The sequence below is a fragment of the Lepisma saccharinum genome, chromosome 13 (genome assembly GCF_977018435.1).
Source record: "Lepisma saccharinum chromosome 13, izLepSacc3.1, whole genome shotgun sequence".
NCBI lineage: Eukaryota > Metazoa > Arthropoda > Insecta > Zygentoma > Lepismatidae > Lepisma > Lepisma saccharinum.
In genome coordinates this window covers 59,860,405-59,874,365 of record NC_139241.1, presented here as the reverse complement: position 1 = coordinate 59,874,365, position 13,961 = coordinate 59,860,405, and the positions used below count along the sequence as shown (strand labels likewise).

At 39.7% G+C, this 13,961-nt stretch overlaps 1 protein-coding gene across 1 annotated transcript in view; it reads left to right on the top strand.

Annotated features, from left to right (window-relative positions):
* The window catches only part of Oseg6 (intraflagellar transport protein Oseg6), a 125,616-nt gene that overhangs the window by 85,277 nt on the left and 26,378 nt on the right, over positions 1-13,961 (top strand). Inside the window, exons 14-15 of the mRNA XM_083134247.1 lie at positions 967-1,097; positions 4,976-5,127. Coding sequence (XP_082990373.1) covers positions 967-1,097; positions 4,976-5,127 — 283 coding nt within the window. The remainder of the gene's footprint in view (positions 1-966; positions 1,098-4,975; positions 5,128-13,961) is intronic.

Here is a 13,961-nt window from a genome sequence, read left to right as displayed (position 1 = left end):
TAAGTGGTCAACTTTCAGACTTGCCACTGAAGTTCCTGGATTTGAATCCCCATCTGGGCATTGGTGTCCTTTTTGAATGTCCCTTTATCTAGTTCATCTAGTCATCACTCATCATCATTGTTGCAATTAACCACAAGTGGCAGAAAGTCAGTGCTAAATAAAAGAGAAATATAAATATAGAATACATAACATTTGTGGCTTCATTACATTGAAATACATTTCTCAAAAAAGTTTGGAATATTGTTTTATTAGGCAATAGGTGATAGGCATGACCTTGGAATGCAACAACACATGGCTGTACGCTCTCATTTTTTCGCTGACATATGCCACCATGATGTATCTTTAACCAGTAAAAAGTTATGACTGAATTCTTGTACCAATTTGCTCCTTTTCCAAAAGTCTTGTGCAATGGCATGCAAACTTCTCTCCATAGACGTCACTTTGATCTTGATGCATTACCGATGCGCTAAACAAATTTTAAGGCACTTTTGTAACACCTCGAAAAGGAGCAAATTGGTACAAGAATTCAGTCATAACTTTTTACTGGTTAAAGATACATCAGAAAAACCTTCACCATTGCATTTCTCGTGAAATTCTAGCCTGATTTGTTTATATTTCATATCACCCCCTTCCCATTTAAAATTCTAAAGTTGAATTCAAGATGGCGGACATCAAAATGGCCGCCGACCATGCGGGTGGCGTCATTGTGGTTCCCCCTTGGCCTGGCAACGATTGGTCATCACCATTTCCATGTTGCACGCTGCAGTGGCCTTGTACCGGAGGTGTTAAGTGACTTTTTGAGCCACCCTGTATAACAACATTCCAAACTTTTTGGGCCTAATGTAACAATATTTCAAACTTTTTGTGGGGAGTGTATAAGTACATTAAGCAGTTCATATCATTAAGAAGAACCTGTACATTGTATTATTGTAATTTGATGCAAGATTTGTTTATTATATTCTACAGCAACGAGGGTGTACAGGCACATTGGAGACGTGGGTATGGTGTGGTCCTTAGAGAGTATACATGACATTGAAGACAAGAAGCTGCTTGCAGGCCACATAGCAATGTTTATGAAGGACTTTGAAAAAGCTCAGGTGATATTTGCATTGTATTCACAATATTTCAAATAGATTAACCACTTGTCACTAGATTATTTTTGGTAAGAAAGAATGCATCACTAGAAATGACCCATGTTGGCATGCTATAAGTTGTGCCAGATTTTTTGGGGAAAAGTTAACAATCTCCATATTTGTTTATATTTGATTCTTGATTCTTATAATAATAACTTTCTGGTTTAAGACCATGTACACATAGGAGATAGGGAATTGGCAGTCAGCAATCTGTTGAAGGGATTTGAAATCCTACAGTCAGTGCTTCCAAATGAATATTGCTTGGATATTTTTTATGATAGGATCCCAATTGTTGTGTTGCGAAAATAGGTTGTGGATATCTACAACTCTGGAGTAATCCATTTGTTATCTGACTGGGATCTCCCCATCCTACAAACCAGTTCTAAGATAGAAACCTTAAACCACTCAATCCACTCTGTTTAACAAAGCAAGCTGTGGTTTGTACCAAGCAAAGAAGAAAATGGCTGACATGCCAGTTGCTCTCACCTGGAGGGATTATATGGTTTTGAAGAGTGCATACCAATTGTCAGTTTGCTATCTCTAGGGAGACAAATTTATGGTAAATATAAACTGAGAAGAGCGGTAAATAAAATGGTAGATCAGCGGTATATACCAGCGGTGGAAAGAAAAAAAATTGGCACACACTTTTTCATTATGAGAGGAAACAACATACAAAAGAGCTATAAATTGATAAACTACTTCATTTTTATATACTGTACACATACACAAGTACTTAGCTGTCCAACCAAAAAGAAAACATCAACACAAAATTACTTCATTTCTAAATTGCGTATCTCAAGTGATTTATTCATTGTATGTATTTAAAGGATATCCTTGCTGTCCAAGAAATAAAATAATCACTACTGCACATACACAAACACGTTGAAAATCACATGATGATAAACAAAATTCATTCATTACTGAACACAAATGACACCATTGTGTCCCTTGATGTGCGGGAACAGACTAATCTTATCGCTGCTACAGCTAGCAAGTTCAATGAAACTGGAAGTTGAGAAGACATTCGGGGGAAGAAATGAATGCAGCTTGACAGGGAGCGAAGTTTTTGAACTGAGATTATGTGCATGGGAAATCCCAATTTGCAGCGTATTCCTGATGTGATGAAAGATAAAATGTTCTTCAGCTGCAAGTGGTAGGAAACTTTAGGCAAAAGTTTTGTTACAAATTGACAGTTTGCGCGCACAACCTCGATTGCCGGTTTTTGCGTGTTATCTACTTAATTTGATGCTATTTCATGGTTATTTCGTGAAAAATCGTTCATTTCGTGGAAAAGCACACATTTCTCATTGTTTCGAGAATAAAACTCATGCATATTTCATCATTGGGGGTGTAGTTACATGCAGAATGTTCAAAATTGCATCTTTTTTTCACATTTCGTGATTTTGCGCATCGCGAAAATTCAATGTCCCTAGCTATCTCCTATGTCCCGTGTCCTAGAAGTAGGTCAGTGGAAAGAGAAGAGTGTCTGCTTACACATACCATTTCACTGAACAAAAATAATACTTCATACAGTTTCATTCCCCATGGCAAGATTTACCACAGACACCTGGTTGTACACATTAACCCTTTGACTGATTTTCCAGGTTTTGCAGGGCCTCCCCAATGGCACAGTGGTAGCATCGTCGCTTTGTAATCAAGGGGTCCCAGGTTTGATACCCGGTGGAAGCACATGGCACAGTGGTTCGGATCCCACTTTAAACTGTAGGTCCAGTCCCGATTAGCCTTACTGTGCATAAAGTGGACTTAAAACACCAAATCAATCAATCAATTCCAGGTTTTGCACTAACGCTGAGCTTGTTTCCAGCAGGAAATTTGAAATTCTGCATGCTTCTAAATGAAATTTTATATTTCTGAAATTAAGAACGTTAGAGATACAAATGATACCTAGTTTTGTTCAGTATACTTTGGGCCATAATCCTGATGGGGATTTTTTTTTCCATAATCAGTTAAAAGAAGAAGAAGAAAAGGGAAAGTAACTATTTTTTTACACAAAATTTGAAATTGATCATTCCCACACGCAGGCTACACGAGGACGTGAGTCTCCAAAAGGTACCCAAAGGTGGTTCTTGCCATCTTATATGCCCTTTACTCTTGTTGGAGGAGAAAAAAGCCTCAGTACCACATCTGCTGCTGGTCACACACCAAAAGCTGGAAAACACGCACACTGAACGAAAGTTCAAAATTGAATAATTTCAATTTGTCCAACTCACTTTCATACCTTGTCGTCGCCTTGTAATCAAGGGGTCCCGGGTTCGATACCCGGTGGAGGTACAAGTGGTTCGGATCCCACTTTAAACTGTAGGTCCAGTCCCGATTAATCTTACTGTGCATAAAGTGGACTTAAAACACCAAATCAACCAACCAATCACTTCCATACCCTCCGCAGCAACATAACTAAGTAAACACGTGATGCAAGGGGCTAATAAATATCATGACCGACAGAAACAGGACAAACCATTCAACAATACTTCCTTTGTAATCCTACGGTGATCCTTTGTGAAGCAGCAAAGAGCAGTCAGCTGTTTTCCAACCCTTTGTTGGTGGCTGGAGGCTTTTGACTCTTTTTCCCTGCCACCTCCGTGCTACTCCCAAGTGTATACAATGAAATATCATTTTAATGTGACAATAATCGTAGACACATATATGTAAAATATCCACCTTGAAAGTTTTAGGCCACTGTGATCTGTTTCATTTTCATATATCACTCTGTATTGTTAAGATAGACTAAACTTCATTTTAACATGGAGATATGAACATGTTCACTTAAGTTTCAATGTTACTGTGTCTTTTACTTCATGATCCATATTTGAGTGCCCACTACAACAGACAAATGACAGTTATATATGTATTGCTGGAGTTCGAATGTATACTGCTCATTTTGCCTGTTCGAGTATTATTCACTTGAGCAAAGAAGCTCTCAGTTCCATATGCTATGTAGCATCATCAATCCACACTATTTGGTGCTCAAGCAAAATCCTTTCCGTACAACACTGTAGTTGCCATCCTCCAAGGCAGAGTCGCCAGTGTAAAGTGGTACAAAATCAGAGGTCCCCGGTTTGAATCCTGAACAAGACATGAATGCATTATTGTGTTTGTCTCATGACTAGAGGCATACATATTTCGTTTGTGAGGAAAAAAACGAAATGTAAAATAACGCATTGTAATGTTAATTTTTCATGTTTCTGAAAGGTGCGAGGTGCATTTTCCTACCCTGTTTTGTCACGAAATAATGCGAAACAGACTCTTAACCACGAAATTTAGTGTTTATTTACCGACACGACACTTTCTGAGTTATGCTATTCACGTAAAATTGATTAATTCTGCTGTAAATATTTGAGAAGCAAAAATGGACCCCTTTATACAGGAATAAACTTAATATTCTGGTAATGACATAAATGTGTCATTAGAAGGGATATGTTTATTTTGTATAGTAAGTGCAGTTTTTAAATCAAATTTAGTATCATATTCACAGTTTTAAAACCAAAATGTCATTTTATATACCACTTTTTCACCGCTACAACAGGGAAATTTTATTTTTTTAACCGCTTTTGAACCTGAAATTGGCTCTGTTTTTGTACCAAAATTTTGCTTTTTTATTTGCCAAAAATTTGTACCTCTCCTCATTACCCATTTCATCAGTTCATATTCATCCTCATCATTATTAACCCAAAGAGGTAGAAAAGTTACATTAAGTAACGAAAATAGAAAGAAAGAAAGTTGATTGTTTTTTAGAGGTAGTTTCATGCAGCCCGGGGTTTAATGTACAGTTAACTTTGTGGTTCTTCACTGTGTTGAGTAACTGTGATATACACTACTTTCAGGAATGGTATCTAATGTCAAGCCAACCCTCAGCAGCCCTGGACATGAGGAGAGATCTTCTTCAGTGGGACCAGGCCTTGCAGCTTGCTAGGAAATTAGCTCCTGATCAAATTCCATACATTTCACGGGAATATGGACAGCAGTTGGAGTTCACGTAAGTTAAAGACATTTTTTGTGGACAAATTCTTAAATTTGTCTATAATGAATAGGGTGTGGATTTTTTGCCTATTTGACTTTTTTATTCCTTTGTAGTAAAACATAGGCTTTAATGTTTTAAGTTTGTTTCATGGTGTTTCTAGTCAGAAAACTCATTTTTATAGTGCATATAAATGCCTATTTTGAGGATTAGTGTCTATTTTGCTTAATTATGCCTAAAAGTGCCTATTTTGCAATTTTTGCTTGCTTCAGCTTTTTTTACATGACTTTGGCTCTCCCTAAACTGAATAATGTAAGCCTTTGTTTATGTTGACCTGACTGAAATCTAGTATTTGCCAGCTTTGAGGTTCTCAAAGGGTGTCAGATCCTTGGAAATACCAAATGTCGCTTAATCAAGGTAAGCAAACTGGACAACCTGTTGGCTAACCTACTCCTCTTTTTTTCACCTGAAAGCTTGTAGGTGTCAACCAGTACTAATTTGCTTTGTGTGTGTGTGTAACGAAGTATGTAGTTATCTGTGGAGATATCGTGTTCATGTGTTTAAAAATGCCAAAGCACAAATCTGTCACAAATGTAATAATTTAAAAAAATGAATTGCTCCAGAAACTTGTTGATCGATTGATTGATTATTTTACTTCGCTTTTGTGCTACTTTTGGCCCACTGACGGAAAAGTAATTTTCTGTCAAACTTGTGTCAAGGTGATACCTTTAACTGTTAAATTGCTTGACAATTTTTCCACGTGGGAAATATATTTGGATATGTGGATATATAGTTTCATATAATGGCCTTGTTCAAAACTCTGAGCTGCTGACGTGATTTCCGAGTCATCCGAAAATGATTTTATGCATCGTATTATTTGGAAACAAGGTTATGATGGAGCTGTGCTATCATCTTATATTACCTCAGTTCTGAATTCAACAATGCTAGTTATGTGAAAAACTCGGTTTAGTGGGCTTCTGTTGCATATAGAGAATTACACTAAGCAGCGCTTGGAACTGGAAAATATTAGCTTAGGGGGTGTTTGGTCGACCCTTTTCTTTAGCTGGTAGTGTGCTTTGGTGGGTTTCATGTGACATCAGGATGTGCACAGCCGCCATGTTTGCGGCCAATTTTGTTTGTCGTGTACAGGGAAATTTTGTGAAATAACGTGAGCCTCTGCACCAAATACTACACAACGTACCATCGTAAACAAGATTCAAATCTCCTGCCTGCTTGCTTGAATTCAGTGTTTAGAAGAACTAGCTTCCATTGTCGCTGCTTGAAGCCACAATTCAGCCGTTTCTGACATAGGTGAAACACACTTTATGCCAAGAAAAATTCAAGCTCTTTAAATTAACCAAATTGTGTTACCCTGCTTCCCTGCAAATAAGGATTTGATTCAAACTATTGTCAATTGTTTGTGAAACATTTGTGTGCAATTAGTACAATGGGCAATACAAGTTCATTTCTTCAGAGAAATTTTGATTGGAACATAGTTTAAAATATTTTTTCAGTTAAAATTGTCCAAATTGACACAATCATTAGCACAAGTTCTTTTTGGGAGAATTATTTTAACTGATGATTCAACACAAATGTGCATCTCGATCAAAATAGTAGTAATAGTTTGTTAATCGTTAGTGCACTTTTTTATGTATAAACTGACGTGCAGTACAACTGTGCATTGTAAGATACAATTTTAAAAAGATCATGTTCATTGCCTATTTTAGGGTGCCTTTTAAGTGCCTATTTTCATCATTTTTGGTGCCTATTTGAGAGGTTTTAGTGCCTATAAATCCGCACTTTAATATTGAACTTTCACTAGGGCTGAGCCGATACCAATACTGCTTCCAAAATACGGTATGTCCAAGAAGTCCCCATACCCCAATGTGAATGTATCATGTTGCGACTGTGTTGAAAATTGGCTAGTATTCTTTAATTTTGAACTTTACATTGACTTTATGCTGGTAGTGAACTAATCCAACCTGTTGATGACAAGCCCTAGGAGGCTCATGACTTCAGGTGTTTAATATATTAGAAAGTTTAAGTATGTAGACATGGGCTAGATTGCCATAATTTGATTTCTTATGTTTTGTATTGTTGTTGTCATGGTAGCTTGTTGTTGTTGATTTTGTTCCTGGCTAGTATGTTACAATGTAAATAGATTAATATATATGTTATAATAAATAAATATGCCATATACAGGGTTGTGCATATTGTATCTACCAATTTGAGTTGGCAACTGTTTCAGAATGCACATGTGCATGCGTGGCATACCTACACCCGTGGAGAGTTGGGAGTTAGGCAATTAGTATATCATGAAACGTTGGCCAATAGAACAATGAAGATTGCCATGCACTTGTTCCAGAGACACACAACATTCTGAAGTTGGTTAGACAGTGAAGAGCCATGGGTATTGTTGTAAGCATCAGTTTCTGTGAAATACTCGCTATTCCACAGGACATGTTGAGGTGCACATCATGAAAGCCTTCCCGCATCTCCTCGAACAGTGCATCCAAACAGGAGGACATTTATAGGATGTTATTTTCAAGGTGCCCCTACCTAGTGGTTGCATGACCTTGTAGTTGGTGGTGGGGCTTGCATATTCTGATGATCCACTAGGCTATACCAGCGGTAGCATAGCTACTGGTAGGGTCTCCCATGCTGGGCAGGCTAGTGGTAAAGAGTCAGACTAAGAAGCAACCTACTGGTCAACGGCTCCAATGGCGGAAATAGATGGATGGCCATCTCAACGGCGAAGGAGGCGAAAGAGCCAGAAACCAGGAGGAGTAACACCTCTTTAAAAAAATCTTGGTCCAGCTGGCACTGGCTGGTAGCACCTTGTAAGGGCCCCTTGCCAGGGTTACGCTGTAGACCTCAATGGCAACTATGGCAGAGAAGGAGACCTTCGGAAGAGGCACTCATTGTCATCGAGTATAAATATGAGAAAGAGCCACTGTCTTGTGGAGAGGAGGAATCCTCAAAGACTAGGCGAAAATACCATGACAGAAAATTAGCCTGCTCGGAAGCTTAGGTTGTGGCCCCATCAACAAGATCAGGTGCTGTGGGCCAATATACGGCACACTTTAAATCACACTATTAAAGAAACATCAACAAGAGGAAGCTGAACTGATTCTAAGACGATGACATTTGGCCTGAAAAGGATAATGAAAATTTGAATATGGAATGTAAGAACCCTGCAGGAGAGTGGAAAACTACTGCAGGCAGTGGCCTGCATGAAGAGCTTTGGTCTGAGCATCCTAGGTATAAGTGAAGGGAGATGGTCAAAGTTTGGAGAGGTACAGTTGGGAGCTGAGAAGACTGCAAGGCTGAGGAATGCGAAACTGACCTGCCTGTTGTCGCCGTGTGCAGCCAGCTCGTCTTCCTTTCAGGGTGGCAGCGACATAAATAAAAAAGGCATGGTATTCTACGAAAACGCATTGCAAATGAATGGAACATATTACGTAGTAATAAGTGAAAGCAATACTAATAATGGAATAAAACTTCACAAATCAAACCAATCTGCTTCCAACGTGACTAAGAAAGTAAGGGTGTGTGCGTGCTTTTTGTGTATTTCCTAGCATCTTGTAATGCTTCTTTCCTGGACATGGATCAATTAATTTTAACTTATGGAGGGTAGTACATTTTCTCCCTCGTTTGTATTTACATTTTGGTATGTAGCATCGCTTTTCTGCAACTTTCGGATTATGGAACATGAAGTTGTAATGTCTCGGCCCCAGTGATTTATCCACCAACTACGCCCTAACACCCATGGGCGTTCGCAAGGGGGGGGGGCAAGAGGGGGCCACGCCCCCCCCTGGAAAATGAATGTGTACATAAAAATTATATAATTCACACAGAATTTCATTTCAATCACAGTAATTTATGTTAATTATTATAAATTCGTTGAAGAAACATGATAATTTCAGACTGAAACAGTGTTTTTTGAGGGGGCATCACTATTTTAGATGAAAATATGTGTCCTTTGCCCCTCCCTGGAAAAAAAATACCTTGCTTGCCCCTCCCTGGAAAGAATCCTGCGGACGTCCATGCTAACACCCCACACAATTTTTATAAAAGGACAAATTTATGGTCATTTTGGCTCTAAGTATACCTTTTCACACACATAAACACAAACTTACACCCCTCAAATAAAAAAAAAATCTGAATAAACCTTTGCTCAACCCCCGTGTCGGCTTTCCCTCTTTTCGTTGCATGTTAATTCTATTGACAGTTAACCTTCAGCGACCCAGTTTACTAGATATAGTCTACTCTATACATATACATTTACTTATACACACACGCCAGAACATTCATTCAATTTTTAAAACAAATTCATTTCGGAAAACACGGAAGAAGTGTGAATTCCTATGCCGTTGCTGGTCTTTGAGATGTCCCGTGGCTGACATCATCCGTGGAGGTTCACGAATGGTTCCGAACTTTTCCGAATGCCAGACTGCACCTCACACTGTAAGTCCCGATTCCATTATCAGATTCTCACCCTTTCCTACAGGGACTTCTGCATGTCTGGCAACACTGAAAAATTGAACACCAAGTCGAAGCTTCCCTCCCCACACTACCTCCCCGTTCACCCCCGAACCTCACCCCGCACTGGCAGTCTTCTCAGCTCCCAACTGTAAATACCCATGGAATTACATTCATATATTCTGGAAGACCTGAGGGTGAAGGGGCAAGCCGTGATGGTGTGGGTATATCGATGGACAAGGAGGCAAAAAGGAGCCTTATTCAATGGTATCCCATGTCTGCAAGGATAATTGTGGCACATTTGAAAACCAATATCAGAAAGATCATTATGATACAGTGTTATGCACCCACAGAAGCAGCAGAGCCTGAAGATAAACAAGAGTTTTATAAGCTGCTCAATGACACAAAAAAGGAAGGATATCATAATAATTGGAGGAGATTTAAACACAAAGGTGGGGCAGGACAACGAAGGCCTTGAGCATGTCATGGGTAAACATGGCTTAGGAGAGCGTATAACCAACCAAAGGTTGGGTATACATCCCCAATACATACAGGCAGCACTCCACTCCAACCAAAGTACAAGGCCAATTGCCAGTGGAACTAGCCCCGACTAGACTGCCATCTAGTGGATTTCTTTAGGTACTAGATAAAGGCAAGTAACCCAAGGTGCTGTGGACCAATCAGATGGCCTCAAGGGCGTGGCTACCAGACAATAAGACTGAGATAGCTTTTATCATGAGAGGAAGCCATCTTGATTTCACTTTGTGGTGAGATTTAGTACAGTTCACATCACTCCAAGTTTTTGGGCCTGAGTAGGCCAGTGGAGAGAGGACAATGGAGTAGCCTTTGTACTCCAACATGTGAAATATCTACTAAGTGCTTGGAAATAGTCCAGTAGTGTATAATATGAACGAATTACAGCACTTAAAGTGCCTTAAAGTGCATGGAACTAATATCCATGAAAATTCGGAAATTTTCAAAACCACATGGAGAGGACAATGAGCCTTCAAGAAACCATGATGCCTTGTATCCAAAGACATCCATGATTATTCGGCCCATCCTTTGTCATACAGCTCCCTGAAACAGTTCATGTGCAAGCCAATACCCATATGTATTAAGATACCGCTATATTTTTAGTGCAAATTCACAGAAATCCCCCCATTTATAGTTGGAGTGATAAGTGTTTGCAGCAAGGCCCAGGTGTGATGAGGTGAATGCAGGATATGTAAGTACCATGTTTTTGTTACCCATTTGTTGGTTCCATGTGTAAAATCAAACCTATAAGTTTGTGCAGTGCTTGTATATAGTTAAATGTGATAATACCCAGAATATTAAATGTGTCTTTCCAACATCTTGATTTATCAATTCATATTTGGGCGGGTAAGTCCGGGAAGCGTGCTTCTCGCTCCGGAATAACTAGGCTGAAAGTCCCTATGATAAACCAGCAATCATTCCTCGGAATGGATGCTGGTCTACTGGCGACATCCTCCATGTTAATGGTCACTGGAGGACAGCGTAGAGCTGCACGGGGATGGGTGCGTCCAGGTTGCATAGCAGAGCAGTTTCGTAGGTTCAATCAAGCCCAAAGTGGGTGAGTAGGTTAGGTTCACCTATCCTATTGTTCGGCAACGTAACCTGGAGGCACGTATCCCTGGACCAGCCGCGTAGACGAAGCCATTCAACTCCTGAATCTATCGTCTGTCTTTTTTCTCTCGCGGATCGCAAGCGAAATGAGAATGGACAACTTTTTGTGGACTTCCGTGCTAGCCATGACTTAGTTATTAGTGGTACTATATTTCCTCACAAGAAATGCCATAAGGTAACGTGGATGTCACCAACCCATAGAATGGAAAACCAGGTAGACCACATGGCAATTGGACAGAGGTGGCGATGTTCACCACAGGATGTAACAAACAAGAGAGGTGCAGACATTGGGAGAGATCATCATTTGGTAGTGGCTAACTTTAAAATGAAAATTCAATCACAGAAGAAGAGAATGGAACAGACAAGAAAGTGGTATGATGTTAGTAAGTTGAAGGATAAGAATCTCCAGGAAACATTCAGGATTAAACTGAGAAATCGATTCCAAGTATTGACGGATGTAAATGAGGAAAATGAAGCCATTGAAGAAGATGGGCAAAAGTCCATTCTGCATTCACAGAAGTAAGTGAAAGGTTCTGGCTTTAAGGATAGGAGGAAAAAGACTGGATGACTGAGCAGACCTGGGAAAATATTAGATCCAAAAATAATTAAGGAGGCAATGAACTCAAGCAGGACAAGGCCAAGGAAGGCAGAATTACAAACAAAGTATACAGAGAAGGATCGAAAAGTAAAGAGTAGTGTTCGTAGGGATCAATGGAATTGGGTAGACACTCTGTCCCAGCAGGTGGAGGAAGCAGCAAAAAAAGCGAAATCTTACAGAACTGTACATCATCACAAAAGTTCTGTCAAGGAAACAGATGAGAAGTAAAGATGGTACCCTCCTTATAAATATTGGGGACCAACTGAAACGTTGGGAGGAACACTTCTCTGCAACCCTTAATAGCTCTGTGGATGCTCAGATAGACCAGGGGCAAGAGGAAAATGATAATGAAGGTAATGTTGACCCCAGCGTAAGAATTAGGACTGATGTTCTAACAGTAGGAGAAATTGAACAGGCTCTGAAAGAGATACGTAATGGTAAAGCAGCGGGAGTTGACAACATACCACCGGATGTGATGAAAAGTGACATAAACACCACCGCAACTATGTTGCAGCCCTTGTTTGAGAAGATATGGATAGAGGGAGAGATGCCTAAGGACTGGAGGAGTGGCCTGTTGGTGAAGCTACCGAAAAAGGGGTATACATCAAAGTGTGATAACTGGAGAGGTATAGCACTTCTCTCCATTCCGAGAAAGGTCTTCACTAGAGTTATCCTAAACAGAATTAAGGAAGTTGTTAACTTGAGACTTGGAAGAGAACAGGCAGGGTTTTGACGAAATCGCTCTTGTACCGATCAAATTAACACCTTGCAGATAATTTTGGAGCAATTATAGAATGGTCATCTCATCTCTATACAGTTTCCGTTGACTTTGAGAAAGCATTTGACTCGGTCAACAGAAAGGCAATGTGGAAGGAAGTGAAACGTTATGAAGTTCTTGGTCTTATCCGAGAAACTTATCGTGATTATACATGTAGAGTTATACATGAAGGCTGTGTATCTGAGCCCATGGATGTGCAATCTAGAGCGAGGCAAGGTGTATATTATCACCCACAATGTTCCTGATCGTGATTGATGCAGTGATGTGAAATGCAATAAGAGGGAAAAGACGTGGTAACCAATGGGGATTGAATAACAGACTAGAAGATCTTGATTTTGCAGACGATTTGTGTTTCTTGTCTGAAGCATATGGTGATATGCAAACAAAACTAGCAGATTTGATAGAAAATGCAAAAATAGTAGGACTTGTGATTAACTCCAAGAAGACCAAGGCACTGAGGATTAACTCCACAAAAACAGATCCGTTTAGTATCAGTGAAGAGATTATTGAAAATGTGGATAGCTGTACTTACCTGGGTAGTGTGGTGGCGAGAGACGGAGGGGCTTCATAGGATGTTTCTCAACATATCCAAAAGCAAACGGCACCTTTGTGAGGCTCTATCCAGTATGGAATAACAAATTTCGAAGTAATGTTAAGTCTGTGCTGTTATATGGGTCTGAGACATGGAAGGTAACAAAAACAATCACACTACAGACCTTCATCAATCGCTGCCTGAGAAAAAATTTGAATATCTTTTGGCCAGAAGTGATTCAAAACCAAGAACTTTGGATAAAGACTGGAGAAATCGAGGTGTCCATACTCCATACAGATAAAGCGGTGAAAATGGAATTGGATAGGGCATACGTTGAGGAAGGAAAATGAGGCTGTCGAGAGAGAGGCACTAGACTGGAACCCGCAGGGAAGAAGGAAAAGAGGGAGGCCTAGACAAACGTGGCGAAGATCTGTCCACGCGGAGGCATTGCATTGGAGGAAGGAAGGAGCTGGAATGCACTGAAGAGAATTGCTGTCAGTAGGACCTGGTGGAGATGCCTTGTTGATGCCCTATGTTCCACAGGGAACAACAGGAATTAAGTCAAGTAAGTCATTTTCAAGGTGCACTGATGTCTGTATTTTCCTTATTGTATACTGTATTAAATGCCTATGTGTATATTTTTTATTTCATAACAATATAAAGTTACTACAACCACTCACTGTCTTACTGTTGTCATTTAAGTTTTGGTAAATATAATATGCACCACCTTGTATATATAGGGGAAATATGTAATCAAGGGGTAGAGGAACTTCTTGGACACTCTGTACTTAGCGATTCCCACCGATAACAATGCTGGT